Source organism: Pocillopora damicornis, chromosome 12, assembly GCF_964200805.1.
Source record: "Pocillopora damicornis chromosome 12, jaPocDami1.2, whole genome shotgun sequence".
In the NCBI taxonomy this organism is placed as follows: Eukaryota; Metazoa; Cnidaria; class Anthozoa; order Scleractinia; family Pocilloporidae; genus Pocillopora; species Pocillopora damicornis.
This window is the reverse complement of record NC_142681.1, coordinates 11922239-11944032: the sequence shown is the minus strand read 5'-3', so window position 1 is coordinate 11944032 and position 21794 is coordinate 11922239. Positions and strand designations below refer to the sequence as shown.

General features: G+C 40.2%; 1 protein-coding gene and 1 long non-coding RNA gene across 2 annotated transcripts; both read left to right on the top strand.

The window, feature by feature from the left end:
- Nucleotides 1–8743: 8743 nt before the first annotated feature.
- On the top strand, nt 8744–10002 carry LOC149036506 (uncharacterized). Its single transcript, XR_016181536.1, has 2 exons — nt 8744–9019; nt 9507–10002. It is a non-coding gene; the product is annotated as an uncharacterized LOC149036506 (long non-coding RNA).
- Nucleotides 10003–14041: 4039 nt separating this feature from the next.
- On the top strand, nt 14042–15535 carry LOC149036505 (uncharacterized). Its single transcript, XM_089188594.1, has one exon. It carries the CDS (start codon nt 14042–14044, stop codon nt 15533–15535), a length of 1494 nt encoding a protein of 497 aa, XP_089044720.1.
- The last annotated feature ends 6259 nt before the right edge of the window (nt 15536–21794 follow it).

The window sequence follows — 21794 nt, the reverse complement described above, 5'->3', positions numbered from 1 at the left end:
TGTTTTTTAAAAGTGTGACGTTCAAAACCGAAATTCATTCTCTTGATTTGGTAAATGCTGATTCGCTCTCTATATCTCTCTCTCGTTAACAGGGAATCTCAGGCTTCACGGTCCATCCCTTTGGAACGGTTTGATTCTTATCAAAAGGTCCTCGTGAACTTTTCATTTTTTGCATGATCGAAGACAAAACTACTAACGGTTATAAAATAAATGAGATGGTTCGCACGCTCTCAGAGGTCAACTAGTCAGCTTAGATGAAAGTATGTAAACACAGCTGGTTGTGACGTCACACTTTTAATGTTTCCCGGCGCAATTTGAAAACATTTCAAACTCAAAGTTTTCCAAATATTCGCAAAGTAATTTAAATTAAAAAGAACAAATATTGGAATTGGAGAAATATTTGCCAATTTTTGATCTGGGGTTTGGCTACCTCTTCCTTCCCCCCTTCTCTTTCATCAATTTTTCTTGTATTATTCATAAATAAGAAATAAATAGTGTGATCCTAAGGATCTTTATTGCAAATACGTTGACACGTCTCGAGTCAGGGAGGTATGAAACTCTGTGCATTGCGAATCCAACAAAATCATCATGCCCAAATCCTGGAGGAAAACCTCACTATGGATATATTAAATATATACTTAAGAACACATCACTCAAAAATAGAAATGAAAGTTTATTGACTGAGTCAATAATTGAACTGTTACATAAAAAAAATACATTACTTATAATATAAAGACTGCAGAAAAAAATAAAACATGTTTTAATGAAAATATTCTTTATAAATATTGTTATTATTTCCCTCAAGATTTAAAATAAGGATTGGAACTTATTTCAAACCACTAACGATACTTACAACTGTACTGTCTCCATGGCCATCTCCCTCACTGTCACCATCACAGTCATGTGGATGTTTACAATATTCCTGGAAAATGTATCAAAAATTACATGGCTCATTTGTGTTTTGATCACCAAAAGAGAGGTTAACTTGTCAATGATATAAGACTTGAGGTGGATAATATTTCAACTATATTTCATAATTACCTCTCTATGGATTCCTACAAGCCTTTTTTTTTTTGGACCTAGAAGTGAAAGATCAAATGTAGGGTTTACTTGCAATAAAGAATATTCACCAAATTATTTCCCAAGACTTATTAAGGGAATAATTTCTCCAATGTTCAAAGAGTTGCAAATAAACCGTTTGAATTATCTTCTCAAACCTAAAAATATCACTTTGCCTTTCTAATATTACCAGTGCTGCACACGCAGTTTATATTCACAACTTAGTGAGGAAATTTGCATCCAATCAACACTTGAAACTCTTAGAAGGAAACCTTTACTGCACTGGCAAAGTTGCTGGATTTTGTCATCATATTGGAATTGTTAAAGAGCATCTTTTATTTACACCATCACTTGCAGGCAAAGTTATATCAAGGATTCAACTAGAAACAAATAACTCCAAATATCCAGTAAACAATCAAAACAACATTTCCCACTTTGTGCCAGAGATTTTGCATTGCAGTACAGTATAATAAATGAAGTACAGACATTACCTCTACAGTGTCCACCACAGTTTAATCTAAGCTCTCTCCTTCTTCGCCAAGATCAGTCGGCCAAATAAAGATTGATGCGTTTGAATTATTTCACTTTAACATAATTAACAAAGGGGCATAAAAGTGATAACTTCCTGATTTCCTGTTCTACTGTAATAGCAATTGTAACAATTAAGACAGTTTTAAAATCATCATCAATAACATTATTATTACTATATTAGCAGTTTTTTATAATACAGCCACATCGGCTCCAGTAAAAAAAAATGTGTTCACTAACACCTATGGTACTTTTTAAGCAAATGAAGATCATCGCAGTATGTACTCAACTTAAGCAGTTGAGAAATAAGGCCTGAAAAAATTCAGGCCTGAACGGGAATCGAACCCATGACCTCTGCGATACCGGTGCAGCGCTCTAACCAACTGAGCTATCAAGCCAACTGGGAGCTGGTCAATTGTGAGTTCGTTATATACCCGTAGATGGAGAAGAGTGTGATAAGAATACATGAAAGTCATATATTTGTACTGCGGAAAATACATTTTAAGCAAATGAAGATCATCGCAGTATGTACTCAACTTAAGCAGTTGAGAAATAAGGCCTGAAAAAATTCAGGCCTGACGGTATCGCAGAGGTCATGGGTTCGATTCCCGTTCAGGCCTGAATTTTTTCAGGCCTTATTTCTCAACTGCTTAAGTTGAGTACATACTGCGATGATCTTCATTTGCTTAAAATGTATTTTCCGCAGTACAAATATATGACTTTCATGTATTCTTATCACACCTATGGTACTGTTGCATGCATTTCTGTTGAGGAGTATTTTTTGAAGTACTACTTTTCAGATATTTTTCGTGTTTACTTATTTCTACCTATATGTTATAATAAAAAAATCAATTAAAAAATTATTTACCTCGTTTGTCTTGAGGTCTGTCTGCCTTTGAAAGACATACATGTAAATAGATATGTCCAGATTTAAAAATTTAGTTTGAAGTAATACAACTGTAAATATGCCATGTTAATATTCTGCTCTTGTAAAAGTCACATATCTTTTTAAAATATATAGGAGCTTGAACTTACTCTTACCTCGGTTTGGGTACATTTGGCCCTGTCAGAAGCTTCCTTTAACAGTGCAATTCATAGAGAAATTCATGATACCACCTTATAAAATACATTTCAAATAAAGCCAACGATCGTGTTTCCATTTTCCTCAGTATTGTTTGTATTTTAATTTTTTTTTTACGAATAAAAAATATATATATATCATGATTTCTTTTTCTAATGCAGTTTACATCAATGTACCCATATTTGTTTGATGGCATATTGCCATCTGTGTAGGGAACATGTGGTGTTTGCAGATTAAACTATCTTTGGTGAATAATTCTGAATCAATTCGACGCTTCCAATTTTATCTGTGATCTATAAAACGTACAGAAGCTTGAAATTCTAGGTCCTGCTGTGCCCTTAAAGCTCTATCCCTTTTCAAAAGATCCCTTCAAGTTCAAATAAATGTAGTTTGAGTTAGAAAATTATGGGAATTATAGTTAATGAAATGAACAGGACACTGTGACATTTACCTGTAAGCGTTAAGAGCATGCGAGGCCTCTTAGCCTTCAGTTGCCCGATTGCCTCAACCAATTACGGTCAACTCGCCGACGGACCAACTCGCCGACGCCAACTCGCCGACGCCAACTCGCCGACGTATAAAATCGAGTAGAGACATCGGCGAGTTGGTCGTCAATCCAATACAACTTAATAGAAGTTAAACATACAGAAAAGTAAACGATATTTAGTAAAAAAACACTGATGAACATTGGTGAACATCAAACAGAAGCTTAAACATTGGTGAACATTGGTGAACATCACCAATGACTATAACAGCTTAAGACGCGAACGAGTTATTGTGCGACAACAACACCGTAAAGACTCATCATGTCAATCGCTCAGATTTTTTTACGAAAACTTGGCTTTCTAGACAAGATCTATAATAAAAAGCAATTCTTTTTATTTGCAACAAAGTTTATAAGGATCTTAAGGCGAATAAAGCGAAGTAAACCTCACCAACGACTCTAACAGCTTCAGAGTCGCGAACGAGTTATTAGGGAGTTTAAGAAAACCACGACGGCAACGGCAACGGGAACGTCCCTAAACAAAAGGTTTAATGAGCAGAACAATGGCTATGCATATGCGTCATAAATCTTTGTAAATTTCTTCGCGTCCTAAGCTTGAAATGACCAAACTTTGCGTTGTCTGGAGAACGTGAACGACGTAGGCTAATTTTTTCTGTTTCTCTTTCTAATTTAGCGCTGTGTTCCATATTCATTTTCGAGATAGTTTGACAAAGAGAAAAAAACTAAATGACTTTGAGTATTGCGAGATTCGTAGGTAAAATATAACTTCATTTTTTAACCGACGTTGTCCACGGGGTCGCCGTCGTCGTTTCTTAACCTTCCTATTAGGGAGTTTAAGAAAACCACGACGGCAACGGCAACGGGAACGTCCCTAAACAAAAGGTTTAATGAGCAGAACAATGGCTATGCAGATGCGTCATAAATCTTTGTAAATTTCTTCGCGTCCTCAGCTTGAAATGACCAAACTTTGCGTTGTCTGGAGAACGTGAACGACGTAGGCTAATTTTTTCTGTTTCTCTTTCTAATTTAGCGCTGTGTTCCATATTCATTTTCGAGATAGTTTGACAAAGAGAAAAAAACTAAATGACTTTGAGTATTGCGAGATTCGTTGGTAAAATATAACTTCATTTTTTAACCGACGTTGTCCACGGGGTCGCCGTCGTCGTTTCTTAACCTCCCTATTGTGTGACAACAACACCGTAAAGACTCATCATGTCAATCGCTCAGGTTTTTAAAGAAAACTTGGCTTTCTAGACAAGATCTTTAGTAAAAAGCAATTCTTTTTATTTGCAACGAAGTTTATAAGGATCTTAAGGCGAATAAAGCGAAGTAAACCTCACCAACGACTCTAACAGCTTCCGACGCGAACGAGTTATTGTGTGACAACAACACCGTAAAGACTTATCTGATGTCAATCGCTCAGATTTTTTAACGAAAACTTGGCTTTACTTTAAGAAATGCTTTTTACTTAAGATCTTGTCTAGAAAGCCAAGTTTTCTTCAAAAATCTGACCGATTGTCATGATGAGTCTTTACAGTGTTGTTGTCACACAATAACTCGTTCGCGTTTGAAGCTGTTAGGGTCGTAGGTGATGTTTACTTCCCTTTATTCGCCTTGAGATCCTTATAAACTTTGTTAAAAATAAAAAGAAATGCTTTTTACTAAAGATCTTGTCTAGAAAGCCAAGTTTTCGTTAAAAAATCTGAGTGATTGACATGATGAGTCTTTACGGTGTTGTTGTCGCACAATAACTCGTTCGCGTCTTAAGCTGTTGTAGTCATTGGTGATGTTCACCAATGTTCACCGATGTTTAAGCTTCTGTTTGATGTTCACCAGTGTTTTTTTACTAAATATCGTTTACTTTTCTGTATGTTTAACTTCTAATAAGTTGTATTGGATTGAGGACCAACTCGCCGACGTCTCGACTCGATTTTATACGTCGGCGAGTTGGCGTCGGCGAGTTGGTCCGTCGGCGAGTTGACTGGTTACCCCTCATCCAAGTCTCTTAGAAGGCAACTGTCATTTCCTGAAATATATACGATAATATCACACAAAAATTTGGTAAATTGTATAACAAAACATCATACACTTGACGATTATTTTCTTTTTTTTGTTTCTTAATTGTTTCAAAATTTTCAGGTTAGAAGTAAATTAAGAGATTTGAAATTGTGTTAAGTTATAACTATGAGCTACAGGATATGATGTGAGTGACACAAATGGTCAGAGGCCACTGACCGGCTATCATGCTTCCAACAATCATCCTGTTTAATGATAGCGTGCATCACCCTGATCTCGATATCATCATTGCACAGAGATTGTTGATGTTTCCCACAAGCTATGGAAATAGGATGATCAATCCGTTACATTACTAAGTACATGATAGTGTCTCTGGTGGATGGTTCTGTTCCAAACATATTCATTTTTCACACAATTTTCATTAACTTGTTTTTTGATAGATAACTTGTGTTTTTTACTTTTATTTTCAAGACAATCTTGCTTTTGATAAAGTGCGTGCCATGGAAATTTTCAATTGAGCGGTTGCATGCCTTAATCAATGAGAACTGACTTTTTTAAAATATTGTCTCACTGGTGAAATTAAAAATAATTTGATGTTGATTTCCTTGGGTTACAGCTTGACAATCATGTGGGTCACTAGGGGAACCACCATTGTCTCAACAGCTAATAATAATGGTGGGGAAAAGAGAGGTTTAATTCAGAAACAAAGGTTGGTAATCAAGCCCACGTCCTTACCATTATCATCAAAATTGCTGCCTTGAAGGGAGGCATGCAGGTAGCAGCTTCCTAAAACATCGGCTATACCCAACAAAGCTCTAAAATAAAACAATGGTGTTCACTTTATTCAATGAAGTGATGGATACACTGATACTATTGACTTGCAAATCTCAGCCATTATTCATATATGTTTACCTAGAATCACCTGTCACTTAAAATGATATGCATGACTATCATTCCTCACTCTGATTAAAATGGATTCAGGTCAGTGTTGTTTTTATCAATGTCAAGCCAATGCATGTAAAATATTATTGAAATATACAAGAAGTGTACCTTAAGGTATCCATGGCTTTTTTTGTTGCTCTGTATTTGATGAGCACCAATGGAGTGGAGCCCTGATGGCACTGCTGTCTCATCTGGGTTAAGTTTTAAATGATGAAATTAATGACAAGGTAATTGCTTTCAATTGTAGAAATGCACAAAATTTGTCATTTCCAAAAAGTATCATGCACAACCTATTAGTTCATATGACATGTATTTCAAGACTGAACTGTGATGTAACCTTCAGCTGGGGATGATTCACCTGTATCATTTAGTGAGTGGGAAGAATCAATTGGAAATATCTTAACACTATCCATTTTCCATGTCATAATTCTAACACTACAACCTGATGGCTAGCAGGAAAAAAATGAACACAAAACACGAAATTACATGTACATTTGAAATAATTTTGTAAGAACACTATACCCTTGCGAACTGAATTCCCAGTTTTCTGGGAATTCCTAGGAATTCCTAGGAATTCCTAGGAATTCTCAAAAATTCCCAATTATGCAAATGACCCTTGCAAACCGAATTCCCAGTTTTCTGGGAATTTCTGGGAATTCCTAGGAATTCCTAAAAATTCCTAGGAATTCCTAGGAATTCCTAGGAATTCTCAAAAATTCCCAACTATGCAAATTAACTCTGATTTAAAAAGCTTGGAATTACTGGGAATTTCTGGGAAAGGAAGACTCCAGTTTTGTGAGGACTTGGAATCCCTAGGAATTCCTAGGAATTCTCAGCTTTACAAACTACCTATAATTTAAGAAGTGTGGAACTCTTGGGAATTTCTGGGAATTGAATTTGAGGCAATTTTAATACCCTGAGGTCCACATAAATTCTAAGAAATTCTCAATACCTTGAATGTGAAGGTTTTAAGAAAAAGAGTAATTTCAGAGGCTTAAAACTTTGGCTCAATAAAAGGTATGCTATACAAAACTTACCAAGAGATATACATACATGTACATGTTTATAACTTAAAGATCATGAAATTTATTACTCAAACTAAGTTTTAGTAAATCTTCACATTAATATGGATTTTCTCATGAACCAGCTGTCAGTTATGTTAAATGGATATTGCCAACTTCCACAATAATTAACAATAATTACATTGTTATCTTACTTCCCTAACCTACATTACTGGTTGCCTTTGTTAGAAAACCTTGGAACAGTCAAGCTCAGTTGCCTCAAACGCTGTCAGAGACTTTTTGTTGACAATACTTTTAGTAGAAATTTCATGCCTTAGACAAACAAATTCAACACCTAATTAATCTTTCTTTTTTCATGATTGTTGTTGCTGCTTTTTTTTCAGTTTTTTGCTCTATTTTCATGACTAATTGCTGTAATTTGTTTTGCTGTTTTTATTCTTACAAAACATTTTTGTAAGAAAAGGGGAACATTGACTACCTCTGTCTTGTCTGCATGCCAAATGTTTGCAAAGTGTGTGGATGATCCACAAGTATTGGAACTCTTACAAAAATGTTTTGTATATGTTCCAATACTTGTGGATCATCCACACACTTTGCAAACATTTGGCATGCAGACAAGACAGAGGTAGTCAATGTTCCCTTAGAGGAAAAACACCTTTTATATGACGTCTTCAATTTACTTTATTTAAAACTCTGATCTGAAAATATTTGTCAACAAGACTTGTTAGTAGTGAGAATTACCAACCAAGTTTCCTTTCATAACTTAATTTCTTAAATGTCCCAATCACTGGATCTCCCAAAAAAATATTATATCTTTTTATTTTTGGTGCAAATTACAAGTCCTTCTTTATATAAAAATGAAAAGTGATAGTCACACTTCAATAATAACAGCTCTTAAGTTTACTTGTTGTTCTTCTCTGTCTGTCAGCTATCAACAAGATTGTTTTATACTTCGGGCAGTGCATAACTATTTGTGGACCAGAGTTCCAACGCACCTCTGTAATCGCATATAGCTACTCCTGTCTCTTGTACAAATGTTTCTCCTTTGTAAGACGCACTGTACTCTGTTGTCAATACTGCTTTAAGTTCATTGGAAACGACTGACTGAGGAATCGAGATGGCAGTGTTGGAACGTGTTGCTGAACGCTTGCTACGGTCAAGCTTTGTAGATTTAGGTACTGGTACACTGGGATCATCTATGTATCTCTTATACTTCCGAATGTGGTATCCTTCTTTTATAAGTATGAGGGTAAAAGACGATTTGTAGTCGCATTCAAAACTGTGATTGGCTTGTGTTATTTCTCACCTTGGCCATTAACACAACTCAAGTGAGTTTCGAGTCTTTGTTTCCTCGACAACTTTCGGCCACAGATCGTGCATTTGTAATACGATCGATTCTTTTCGATTATTTCTACATAGAGTGAGCTCACATCTTTATTTGTATCACCAAGCTATCCATTTTCTAGAAGCAGAGAACCGGTCGGAGAAGTCAGAATAAAGTTAGGCGCTTCTCTTAACACTGCAATCGGCAAGCCAGCGGATTCACTTTGCTAGCCAATTACAAGTCCTAAAAGATCCACGTGATCATGCCCGTGATCGGAAACAAATAAGACTCCATTTGGCGCTCATCTTTGAATGTACTTTGGATCGGTTGATCGCTTTCCTCAACTGTTTTGCTTAATATAACATTTCTAAAGATAGCTTTTATTGTGGTTCAATGGGAAAACGAGAATAGTGTGAGTGTTGTAAAAGAAAAGAAAGTCGTTGGCGCCGTGGAGTTAAAAGAAGGGACAACAGTTGACATATTGACTGGTACAAACAAGGGTCGAGTGGCCATCTGTAAAGCTACGATTTTGAAAGTTTGTGGTGAGTAAAAATTGCGATATTCGTTACGTGATCAAAATCTTACAAAAGAATAGATGTAGCGGGTTGAATTAAGCTTACGTAACGCTCGGCGCAACTGAAACTAGAATAATTCTGAGAATCGAATCGGTCACTTGCATGCCGCAGTTTCTTAAGCTTATGCTTTACAATGAAATAAACCTATCAGTAAGGTTTCAAGACTCCTCTAGTCACGTTTGGGAACATTCAAGATTCATAATAGGAACTGTTATTAAACAAACCTTAGTACATAAAGAAGCCCTCCTGGGTAAAAACAAAATAATGTATTCAGCCCTTTTTTAGTAAAATCCATGAGAGAGATGTACTAACTCCAATATAAAAGTCACTCAATATAACAGAGATTTCTCAATTTGAGAATCCAATGAATGCCCTTTTCCTCATAGCCATCTTAAAAGCCTGGTCTGAGCTTTAAATATACATATTTTAATATATTATTTTTTTTCAAATTCAGATGTCAAGGAATCCAGATACAAAATGGTCAAGGTTCTTGTTGACAACCTCATTCAAGGCCAACTCATTGTGAGCCCAGGAAAAAAAATACAAACAGTACAAACAGCAGCTAAGTTTGCAGTTTAGGATAACTTCATTCTAATTTATTGTTACAGTTACAACAAGATTTTAATCAAAAAATCAATTTTATTTGTCTGTAATTAGCCCCTTCACTCCCAAGAGTGCTTGGTTTTCAAATATAACTTAAGATATTGTATTTTATGGAAAAGAATCAACAGATTTTATTCACAATTTGTGTCAAACCAAATTTAATGATTGATTAGAACTATTTTATATGAATAGCTGTAATTGAGGATTAATCCGTATGAAGTTTTCAAGAAAAGAAAAATAAATCAAATTCCATCCTAATATTACCACACATTGATGTTATTTAATCAAAAATATTTTACATGTAAGCCTTAATTAAGCTTCTAAATAAATTTCATTGAATACTTGAATTTTAGCTGGGTTTTTTTTAATTTAAAGTATTTATTTTATATCATTAGCCTCAAATTTTTGCTTAAAATTCCCAGTAATTCTTAAACATTCCCAAAAATTCCCAAAAATTCCCAAAAATTCCCAGAAATTCCCAGAAATTCCCAGAAATTCCTAGAAATTTTTTAGATTTACAGCTTTTCAGGGAAAGTCATTGGTTCTCTGAGTTGGAATTCCTAGGAATTCCTAGGAATTCCTAGGAATTCCAAGTCCTGTTGGCTATAAACTTGGAATTTCTGGGAATTTCTGGGAATTTCTGGGAATTTCTGGGAATTTCTGGGAATTTCTAGGAATTTCTAGGTTTTTAGAACCAGAGTTGTTATGGTTGGGAATTCCTAGGAATTCCTAGGAATTCCCAGTCCGAATTTACCGTGAAAATTCACACCTTTATTCCTAGGAATTCCTAGGAATTCCAAAAGCCATTTCGCAAGGGTATGGACCCCAAACAGAATTCATTCAGCTGTATTACTAGAATTTAGTTCAAGTTACAGCAATTGACCTTACAAGTTGTGAAATGTCAGTCAAGGAAACAATTGTAAAGTCAATAAGTTCTTTTTTGTGTCCCATGAAGAAACCAGGCCATGAATAGCTGGTGGCTCAATTGAGGTTAGTCCCCAACATTTTATCACATTTCCCTGCAAGTTCTCTGGGTCTAGTAAACAGTGCTGGCTGGAAAGAGGCACTTTGAGAGTAAATGTATCTTATCCAAAGACACAACCTGTATGCATGTATAGCCAGGTCTTGAACCTGAACACAACACAATCTGGAGTTCATTGTGCTAATGACTAAACCATTACATGTTAATTGTAACCTGAAGAGACTTCTAATGAAAATCTTATCTAAATTCATTCTAAAAAAAACTTCACACACTTACTCCTCATGCATTGGTGCACATAAATGGTGGCACAAGGGGCAGGTCATATGCTACCATCAACCTTCTAAACAACTGGAGGTCGTAGGCAGGTCCACATCTTGGGTCTAATATAACAGTAGAATATTGGAAAATCAATTAGGTACATGTGTTCCTTGCATGACCAGATTAAGATGACTCATTTCTAATTTTTACTTACTTGCCTGTGCACCAACCAGGAGATCCTCCTCCTCCTTCGCTGTTCCTACTAAAAAACAGTACACATCTTGTTAACTCAATCCCCATTTTTAATATTACACGATTTAAGATATTCATGGTCAAAATGCTTGAAAATACGATTTGAACTAGGATCCGGACTAGTCAATAAGTGACCTTTAAAATTTGTATATAATGGGCTGCATCATTACCTTCCACAGCCTGTGCAGCCAAATTGCGGTCTTCCATTGCTACAGGATAGCAGGTAACAACTGACTCTAGGAAGTTGAGAACACCTTACAGTGAATAATCACATACAAGATAAACAGCACGAACTGACTAGTTTCAGTTCTTAGTGATATGTCTCAAGTTATCACAACTCTCATATTCTTTTAATGTATGTGTGCTCAGTTTTTTGTATCTCTTCACTGTGCAATACATGCCACTCCGGTTTGAAACTCAATCCTAGAAATATAATGAGCCGCCTTCATCTTTACCATACAAGCTTTCAACAAATGCCTTGGCTCTTTTCTCTTCACCTTATTGAAAGTGGAAAAAAAAGAAAAAAAAGTCCATCTGAACTACAAAAGTAGTGTTAAAGAATACGTCAGTGCTCCAACAGATAGAAGTAGTTTAGAAAATACACCTACCTGCTGCAATAGGTAATTGTCCTATTAGTGTGGATGAAGGCATTGGGGTGGCCAGTTTCTCATCACCACTGCTTTAATCTGGAATCCGAAAAAAAATTATTTGGAATCAAATAATATGCAAATGATATTTTAGGGTCCAGCTGATTAACAATTTAGAAGTGTTTCCTTGTTTACATAATCTCATCTAAACACAAAAAAGGGGGGGAAGGAATTCTAACATTGCATCTAAAATTCTCCCAACCTCCTGAGTGTTAAGATGAAAATGTGAAAGAGTTCTCTGATGCTTTTATAAAACATTTCTCTTTAAATTAAGGAAAATGTTGTTTATTTACTTCTTGACTGATTCGGTTTCTCAATATATGCTCTGAATAATGGTAATAGCTAATCAAATCATGCATCTTACAACCCATACAACGAATCAAAATTCGCGTCATAAAAATCAAAGTCAAGTTGAAATTTGTTGCATACAACAGTACCGTGTACCGAAATTAAAAGTTCCAGCTCTGAAGCCTCATAAATTTGACAGAAAAATGCAGACATTTTTTTAAAGGATACCATTCCTTTGGGAGAGAATTTCAAGAGGAGGATTTTAATTAAGCTAAAAATGAATCTCACTGTGGATGATTGCTGCTTTTGAAAGTTAAACCTGTGAGTAAAATTTTCATGACCCATTATGAATAACAAAGTTAACAGTGCCAATTTGAAAGTAGTTTTTCCGCCAAGAATGTCTCAGATAAAATCAAATCAAACATGATAAAGAACGACTCTTGTGGGGAATTTTATTACAGAACTTAAATGCGAAAATTTCCTTCGAAAACGTTTTCTGTCTGTGTAATTTTCAGCATATTTTTCTCTGTCTTTGCGTGAGCTCCCTTGAGCAGTTGCTCAGCTCACGCTCCCTTAATTGGTATTAAATAAAGTTTCATTGCTAACTATCCAATAAGTTTTGAACCAATCCAACGTACCTGGTTTTGGAGAGATGATCACAACTTCGTTGCCTCCCGATGCCCCTGTTCTCAACGTTGATTGCCCTGTTAAGCATGAAAAAAAAGCAAGATCGGGTTGAAATAAAGTAATTCTCTTGGAAAGTATAATAGATTACTTACGATCATCTTTTCATAGAAGCTTAAATTTCTGATAATAAATCTATAGCCTTTATTAAGCTAACCGACGGGTGCCAACCACGTCTCCGCCAAGGAATATTCCCCAACCATCGGTAAATGGCGGATGCTCGATCGTCCTAGAAAAACCTTTGATGCTTAAACATGTTATTGATATTTTGATTAATATTCACCTGCTGCACCATCTTGATCTTGATTTGTCATGTCTGAAAATAGAGAAGACGTTATTAAGTATAAAAGACACTTAATGATGTAGTTGAGCTGAGTGCTGTTTCGGCACAACACGAATCATAGACCTCGTCATAATTTGGGTAAAAATTTCCGCACAGCCCCATACTACTGTAAACAAATCTGTTTCCCCAATAGCAATGTATTGTTTTTGTCATTGTTTTCTCTATCCAAGAACTAAATGCAAAATATAATATGGGGCTGTGCGGAAATTTTACCATAATTTGAAACAAATGTCTCATTGAATGAGAAAGATAGTCGTAAACGTAATTCTACTTGACATTGTCAGGTCAGGTACATATTTTGCCTGCTACTGGTACCCTGTAACCCAGTACTACCTGCCGCAGAACCACCACTGCCTTGTGGTTGCTTTGGGAGAAGTGAAGGCTATGGGAGTAAACCCTTACAGAAAATCCTGAGTAGAGCCCCGTAGGCGGCTGGTGGAACAACGTGAAACCTTCCGGCAACTCCTGCAGCTGCGCTGGTACCGACCGTATCGGCTCGTCCTTTCCGTCGGACCCTACCAGCAACGCCGAGAGGAGGATCCTGGCGACTGGGCACACCAGGATTTCTATATCTTCCGCCCAGGCCTGCACCTGGAGAGGCCACTCCAGCTTCGCTGACCAGCGTAGGCACAACACGGAGAGCAGCAGTCTACCGGTTATAAGTCCAGGCTCGTTTGGCGTAGAGCCGGGCGCCAGGGGTTGCTCTCGACGGTGGGAGGGGTCTTCGAGCCCCATTGGGTAGCTAACGCCCACCTCAAGCCGGGCAGCCCCCGGACAATTGAGTTGCTACCCCGCTACAACCTGCTTGCTCCATTGGGTGCTTGGAGCTTAGGCAAAACCGACAGGCAGGTTATAAAGCCCCCGCACCAGGCAAACAACAAAGAAACAAGAAATCACCAGCCTTACAGCTTGCTACTTGGAACGTCAGAACAATGTGTCCTGGCCTCTCTGACGACCTCCAGCAAATCCATGATGCCAGGAAAACCGCCATCATCGACCGTGAGCTGTCCAAACTCAAGGTCGACATCCCCGCCCTTCAGGAGACACGCCTCCCCGCAAGTGGCAGTCTCAAGGAGAAGGACTACACCTTCTTCTGGCAGGGACTCGAGCCAGAAGAGCGCCGCCTCTACGGGGTCGGATTCGCAGTGCGCAACACCCTCCTGTCTTCAATGGAGCCTCCCTCTCAGGGGACCGCAAGGATCCTCTCTCTCCGCCTCTCGACCCCCTCTGGACCAGCAAACATCTTCAGCGTCTACGCCCCCACATTCTGCGCTACAGCCGAGGCTAAGGATGCATTCTACGAGGAGCTTGAAGCCAAGATCAGAGAGATCCCACAGAAAGAAGACCTGTTCCTACTTGGAGACTTCAACGCCCAGGTAGGCTCAGACCACAACTCATGGCTGCGATGCATAGGACACTTCGGAGTGGGCAAGCTTAACGAGAACGGACAGCGGCTACTTGAACTCTGCACTTTCCATGGTCTGTGCATCACCAACACCTTCTTCTCCACTAAACCGCAGCACAGAGTGTCCTGGAGATACCCCAGATCCAAGCACTGGCACCAGTTGGACTTTGTCATCACCAGGAGGTCCCTGCTCAACCACGTGCTCATCACTCGCACCTACCACAGTGCCGACTGCGACACGGACCACTCCCTAGTCTGCAGCAAGGTGCGTCTCCAGCCCAAGCGCATTCATCGCTCCAAACAGCAAGGATGCCCCCGTGTTGGCACAGCCAGAGTTTCACTCCCAGGACCGCGTGAACGCTTTGCCGAGACCATGGAGAAAGCCTTAGAGGATTGCCCAACTGACAGTGCCACAGCGCGATGGAACTACATCCGCGACACCATGTATGAGGTGGCCTCAGACGCCTTCGGAATGCGGGAGAGAAAAAGTGAAGACTGGTTCGAGGCGGGGATCAAGGAGATGGAGCCCGCCATCACGGCCAAGAGCACCGCACTCCTCGAGCACAAACAGCCCTCCAAGGAAACACTGGCTGCCTACAGAGCTGCTCGCAACAACGTCAAGAGGATTGCTCGCAAGTGTGCAAATGACTACTGGCTCGACCTGTGTCACAGCATCCAAATTGCCTCGGACTGTGGCAACATCCGCGCCATGTATGAGCGCATGAAGAAAGCCTTTGGCCCTAGCGCCATCAAGATTGCTCCACTCAAGTCCACCACAGGCGAGATCATCACCGACCGCGGCAAACAGATGGAGAGATGGGCGGAGCATTACCAGGAGCTGTACTCTAGGGAGACCACTGTCACCAACACCACCATCGAGAACACCACCCTACCCACCATGGAAGAGCTTGACACACCACCCACAGTCGACGAGCTGAGGAAAGCCATCAAGTCCCTTGCCAGCGGCAAAGCACCAGGCAGTGACGGCCTTCCCCCCCGAGATTGTCAAGCTAGCAAGTGAGAGTTCTCTTCTCGGCCACCTGCACAATCTCCTGCTCCAATGCTGGGAGGAGGGCACGATACCCCAGGACATGCGGGACGCCAAGATTGTCACGCTCTACAAGAACAAGGGCGAGCGCAGCGATTGCAACAATTATCGTGGGATATCCCTTCTCAGCATCGTAGGAAAGGCCTTTGCTCGCGTCGTGCTTAGCAAACTGCAGTTGCTGGCTGACCGCGTTTACCCAGAGTCGCAATGCGGGTTCCGTGCAGAGAGATCGACAATCGACATGGTATTCTCCCTCAGACAGCTTCAAGAGAAGTGCCGCGAACAGAGACGCCCACTTTACCTTGCCTTCATTGACCTGACCAAGGCCTTCGACCTGGTGAGCAGAAACGGTCTCTTTGCCCTTTTGGAAAGAATTGGGTGTCCGCCAAAGCTCCTGAAGATGACCACATCCTTCCACGACGACATGTACGGTACAGTCCAGTTTGACGGATCATGCTCAGACCCCTTTCCAATCAAGAACGGCGTGAAGCAAGGGTGTGTCCTGGCCCCGACACTTTTCGGTGTGTTCTTCTCCCTTCTCTTGTGCTATGCCTTCCGTGAGTCTGAAGATGGCATCTTCCTCCACACCAGGAGCGACGGGAACCTCTTCAACTTGGCCCGCCTCCGTGCTAAGACCAAGGTGCGCAGAGTTCTCATCAGGGAAATGTTGTTTGCGGATGATGCTGCCCTCACCGCCCACACCGAGGAGGCACTGCAGCGGCTCATCACACACTTTGCGGAAGCCTGTAATGACTTTGGCCTAACCATCAGCCTGAAAAAGACTAACATCATGGGCCAAGGTGTCAGCGTCACCCCACACATCACCATTGGCGAGCACGCCTTAGAGGTAGTCGACAACTTCACCTACCTTGGCTCCTGTATCTCCAGCAACCTATCCCTGGACTCTGAGCTCAATGTTCGGATAGGAAAAGCAGCAACGGCAATGGCTCGCCTCGAAAAGAGAGTTTGGGACAATTCCCTGTTGACCATCAACACAAAGATGAAGGTGTATCAAGCCTGCGTACTGAGCACCCTTCTCTACGGTAGTGAGACATGGACCCTCTACTCCCGCCAAGAACGCAGGTTGAATGCCTTTCACATGCGCTGCCTTAGACGACTCCTTGGCATCACCTGGCAAGACCGCATCACAAACGCAGAGGTCCTATCACGGGCAGGTCTACCCAGCATGTATGCCATGCTGACCCAGAGGCGACTGCGCTGGCTCGGCCATGTATGCAGAATGGATGATGGACGCATCCCAAAGGACATCATGTACGGTGAGCTCGCCACAGGGACGCGGCCAACAGGACGACCAACTCTGCGCTACAAGGATGTCTGCAAGCGTGACTTGAAGACCTGCAGCATCAGCCCTGGAAACCTTGAGTCAGCAACAGCCGACCGTACACTCTGGCGATCGACTGTCAAGGCCGGCGTCAAACAAGCCGAGTTGAAGAGGGAGAGCCAGTGGGAGGTGAAGAGGACTCGCAGGCGACAGAGGCTCCAGTCTGCCCCCATTCCACCAACCCCCACAAATGACTTTACCTGCGCAAAATGCCAGCGGGTCTGCGGCTCCCGTATTGGGCTTTACAGCCACAGCCGGCGGTGCAGTTTGACGTGATTTTACTTCTTAGGTGCAGATTTCCATTGTCTTCCGAGACAGACGGTTGTCTACAACTTGACATTGTTGTCATCAAGTCCCGTGAAAAGACAAATCTTTCTGAACGCAGTTTAAAGCCAAATTTAGTCTATTTCACCTTTTTTAAAATGTGATACGTATCAAATAGTCGAGAGGGAGTGGCAACATTATTTATCACATTTTTCCAATTCCGGACTGATTTTAGGTTGCAATAAAATTTTCATATGAGAGGTTCAAACGAAGATAACGAAAAAAATAGAAAAATTGTTAAAAGGACAACTCCTTTCTTCCGGCTTACACGTAACGAGCCAATTTAGTCTCACTCTCGGGTATCGCACTCTTTACCCGGTCCATGGATTGAAGAACAATACCGTGTTACAGATTTCTATGCGCAGTACAGGATGCGCAGTGCAAAACTGAAGAATCACCTCAATCACAAAATTGTGACCACGAAAGTGTAGGATTTAAAAATCTAGTATCAAATTCTCGTTCTATTATCCAAAGTATGGATAATGTGAGAATGATGATACCATACTAAGTAAGCTAAACAAAATTTCACTCATCGAAATCTAGATACGACATAAAATATCTTAATTTCAGCTTTGGAGCTAATTATTACACAGCGTGGGCAGGAACTGAGATAAGGCCTCACTGTTGAGTGATTATTAACAGATTAAATTTAGCTGTTCCAAAATAATGACGCTATTAAGTTTGCTGTTGATTTTTCAGCTTCTACATGAAATAAACGAATAAGGAGAGGGTTGGGAGAGTGAAAATTACGCTTGCCCGAGGTCATTGTTGTTTTGCGAAATTCCGTTCCCCGACGGAAAGAGTTCCTGATTGGTGCGGTTAAGCTCCAGCTGTCAATCACAAGCCAAATTTGTCATTTGGACATTTTGCTCTTGCGGGGAAATGCGAAAGATGGCAAACTCTGTAAATGGTGAAGTTGTTACTTTCAGATTCCACTTTCGAAGAGGCACTTAATTAAATGTCTTTCGGAATTTAATATGCCTCGCGCATTAAAATTGTGACAAAAAGAAGCAATTTCTTCACTGGAAAGGATCTACTGGCCGTGTTGCCAAAAGAGCCTGATATTTGAGGTGTTGGTTTGTATGAAAGAAATTATGACGGGAAAACTTTCGAGCGAAGTTGTCATTTGTCCGCTTCAACGTTTTGTTTACGATCAAATGGAATAAGCATCTTCGATCGAATTAACGGTAGCTGCGCTCACGGATTGTCATTTGGAGGATATAGAGTGAGGCAAATATTAACTCGTATTTGCGTCAGCAGTGAACGTTTCGTGAAGCCATTTTTTTCATTGATGAAAAAAAAAGGAAGTCACAGCGTTTCACCAGAGTTTGCCGGTTTGCATGAAACAAATTATGGCGGGTAAACGTCTGAGTGCAGTTTTTGTTCCTTCAAAATATTGTTTACCATCAAATGGAAGAAAAATCGTCAAACAGATTAACGGCAGCTATACAGAGGATTGTCGTTTGACAAATATAGATTACAACAATTATCAGCTCATGCTTGTGACGGCGAAGGAGGTTTTGTCGAAGCCATTTCTTTCCCGGCTAAAAAAAAAAACTGGCTCACCGTCTCACTCATAAGCTCTAGGTGTGTTGTTTTTGTCGGGAGACAGTGCTTCCGGTTTTTAAATTTACCTGCTCATTTCCGGAAATGTAGTGTCGCGCAACTAATTAGGGGGTGTTTTGCAATTCAACAGCCTCTTCGGGCAGGCGTCTTCTCTCTCTTCCCCCGCCCCTACCCCCACCGTCCACTCTAACTCCAAATCAAATATGGCCGGTCGGATAAACGGTCGCGAGCTTAAAACGTTAGTTTACCTTAAGAAGACACCTGCACTGCGGGCCAAACATTAAGGGAAAGTTAAAAACTTTTTTTCGATAACCTTTTTTCCTAAGGAATCACCTTAAAAGATGAGTATCAAGTAACATGAGTCGAGGTAAACCAACCAGAAAAATGCACAGATAAAATCCTTCCTGTGATCACGCTGTTCATTTTATTTTCGATACTGAGAGCCTCAGCTGAGAGCATGCAGAGACTTATTCTAGTTTCCCGAATCCCGCCAGTTGCATCCCTTATCCCGTTACCATGGCGAAACTTTGAACATCTGATTGCCACGGTTTTACACTACAACCTCTTCAAGAGAAACACAGAAGATTTTCTAGGTTTTTTCTTTTTTTTTTTTGATGATTATTTTTTTCCGATGTAATTTTGAATAAGGTGTCATTTCCCCATCAGTATGTTCTTGAGTTTAGATAAAGCCGGGTGATATTGAATTACAAAAGGCAAAATTTTCTTCTTCATAATGTTTCCTTTGTTCTTTAAGTATAAGTTTATTTCTCCAGAACTTCGTCAGGTATCCTCTATCCCCTTCTTTAGCTGTCTTTTAAGCTCTTTAAGTTTCTCAACAAATGTGGAGCGCGTCCGATTTGTTTTTAGGATGCGTAACGTTTCTCCTTTATTTACGCCTCGTAAAAAGTGTTTACGGGCCAGCACGACTCCTGCCAGGCATTGACTTAATAAGAACGAATTTCTCCGCAGTTGCCCATATGTCAACAAAGAAAAAGAGGAGTGGTTGACAAGGATCCTTTAAGATGCTACATCAAATTCTTTCCTCAAATATTGAAGGTTTTGTCAGCTAAGCCTTACAAAAGCCTTTGAAAAAAATCAAACCAGATTCTAGTGGTTCGTTTTATACCTGAAGTACTGTTTTAACTTTATCGCTTTCGCTCTACTTTAAAGCCTTACATACGTCAACATTGTTTTGTGCTTATTATTAGAGCAATTAAAAACGCGCCGAGTGCATTGTTGAGTTACATAAGCGCGCAGGAATTTTTAAGAACACGAGCGAAGTGTGGAGAAGCACGAGCCGAGGGCGAGTGCTTCTTGCTTTTCTCAAGTGTTCTTAAAAATTCCTGCGTGCTTATTTAACTAAACAATGCACTCGGCGCGTTTTTTATTTCTTTTATAAAATGTATTATAGCATATCTATTAAATTTGTCTAACCAAATTCAATTGCGCAATTGTGCTCCATGTTCCTATCGCGCGCGATCATGACATCAGCAAACAAATCCCTCGAGAAAAAAAATTTCCATCGGGTTGAAAATTTTATAAAACAATTGGTTCATACGTCAGCTGTGCGTTCATCGAGATATGAAGCACTTGGGAAGTTTGGAGCACGAAAGATGCGTAAGAGGCGTAGCCTCGAGCAACTCGTACGCATCTTTCGTGCTCCCCAAACTTCCCAAGTGCTTCATATCTCGATGAACGCACGCTGATGTATGAACCAATTGTTAATTATAACATAGAGCGTGTGCTTACCCTATCTAAGTCCTAGTGAGCCGCTATGAACAAAATATTTTTATAAAATAAATCAAATAGTACGCGCGCTCTGATTGGCCATAAAATAATTTTGCATGAGCGCATGTAAACACGGTTTTCGTTCCTCTCTCATTAGTTATTTTATAAAAGAAATGTAAAATTGTTTCCGTGTTTACATAGCCTGATGTAAAGACAAGCGAACAAACTTATCGGTTTCGAACGTGCTTTCGACAACATACGTTTATAAAGTTTGAGTACAGACTTATCAGCCGAACATCCTACTGTCCTCGACTAATCTCTTTATTGGTGGTTGGTGGCGAGAAGACTTCACTTGGTGGCGAGTACGTTGGTGGCGAGATCGTTCCTTGGTGGCGAGTTCGCTGGTGGCGAGTCTGCTTGGTGGCGAGGTGACTGGATACCGCAGATTATGATTGCTCACGTCATCTTATTTACGCATGGGCGTGCGTAAATTGAACTTGGGAGGTTGGGAGAACGGTATTCAGTCACCTCGCCACCAAGCAGACTCGCCACCAAGGAATGATCTCGCCACCAACGTACTCGCCACCAAGTGAAGTCTTCTCGCCACCAACCACCAATAAAGAGATTAGTCGAGGACAGTAGGATGTTCGGCTGTTCCTTGGTGGCGAGTTCGCTGGTGGCGAGTCTGCTTGGTGGCGAGGTGACCAGTAACCTAATCTGCAGCCATAACTGTTCGTCAAAATAAAAGTGTAGTGGTTGCCCAATCTGTCTTTTCCAATTGCACCGTGCACGGCAGCGTAAACATTATTTTGAACAATCAAAACCTTGGGTAACTTCGGATCTTTGACTTTTAAAACATTTTTTAGTGTCACTTGAGTTCATTTAGCTTTGATTTTCTCTATTTTCCCTGTAGATTTTGTGCTTTTCATTCACTGTTATCGGTTAACTGGCTCAAGAGTTCTCGCTTAAACCAAAGTATAAAATGTGGCGTGTTTTTGACCAGCCAATAGGGACGTTTGTTTACTTTTTTGTGCGTTGTGAGAATTTTGCTCTCTATCACAATAAAAGGCTTCTTCGCGCAGATCCTTGTTGTTGCCCTGATATAAAAGAATTTGCTCATGCTTTTAGCTGTGCGTATATCGAGTTATGGATGCACTTGGGAAGTTTGGAGAGCACTCAAAAAGCTAGACTTGCTGCTGCGCCTCGAGCTACTCTTACGCATTTTTTGTGCTCTCCAAACTTCCTGCGTGCATCCATAACTCGATATACGTA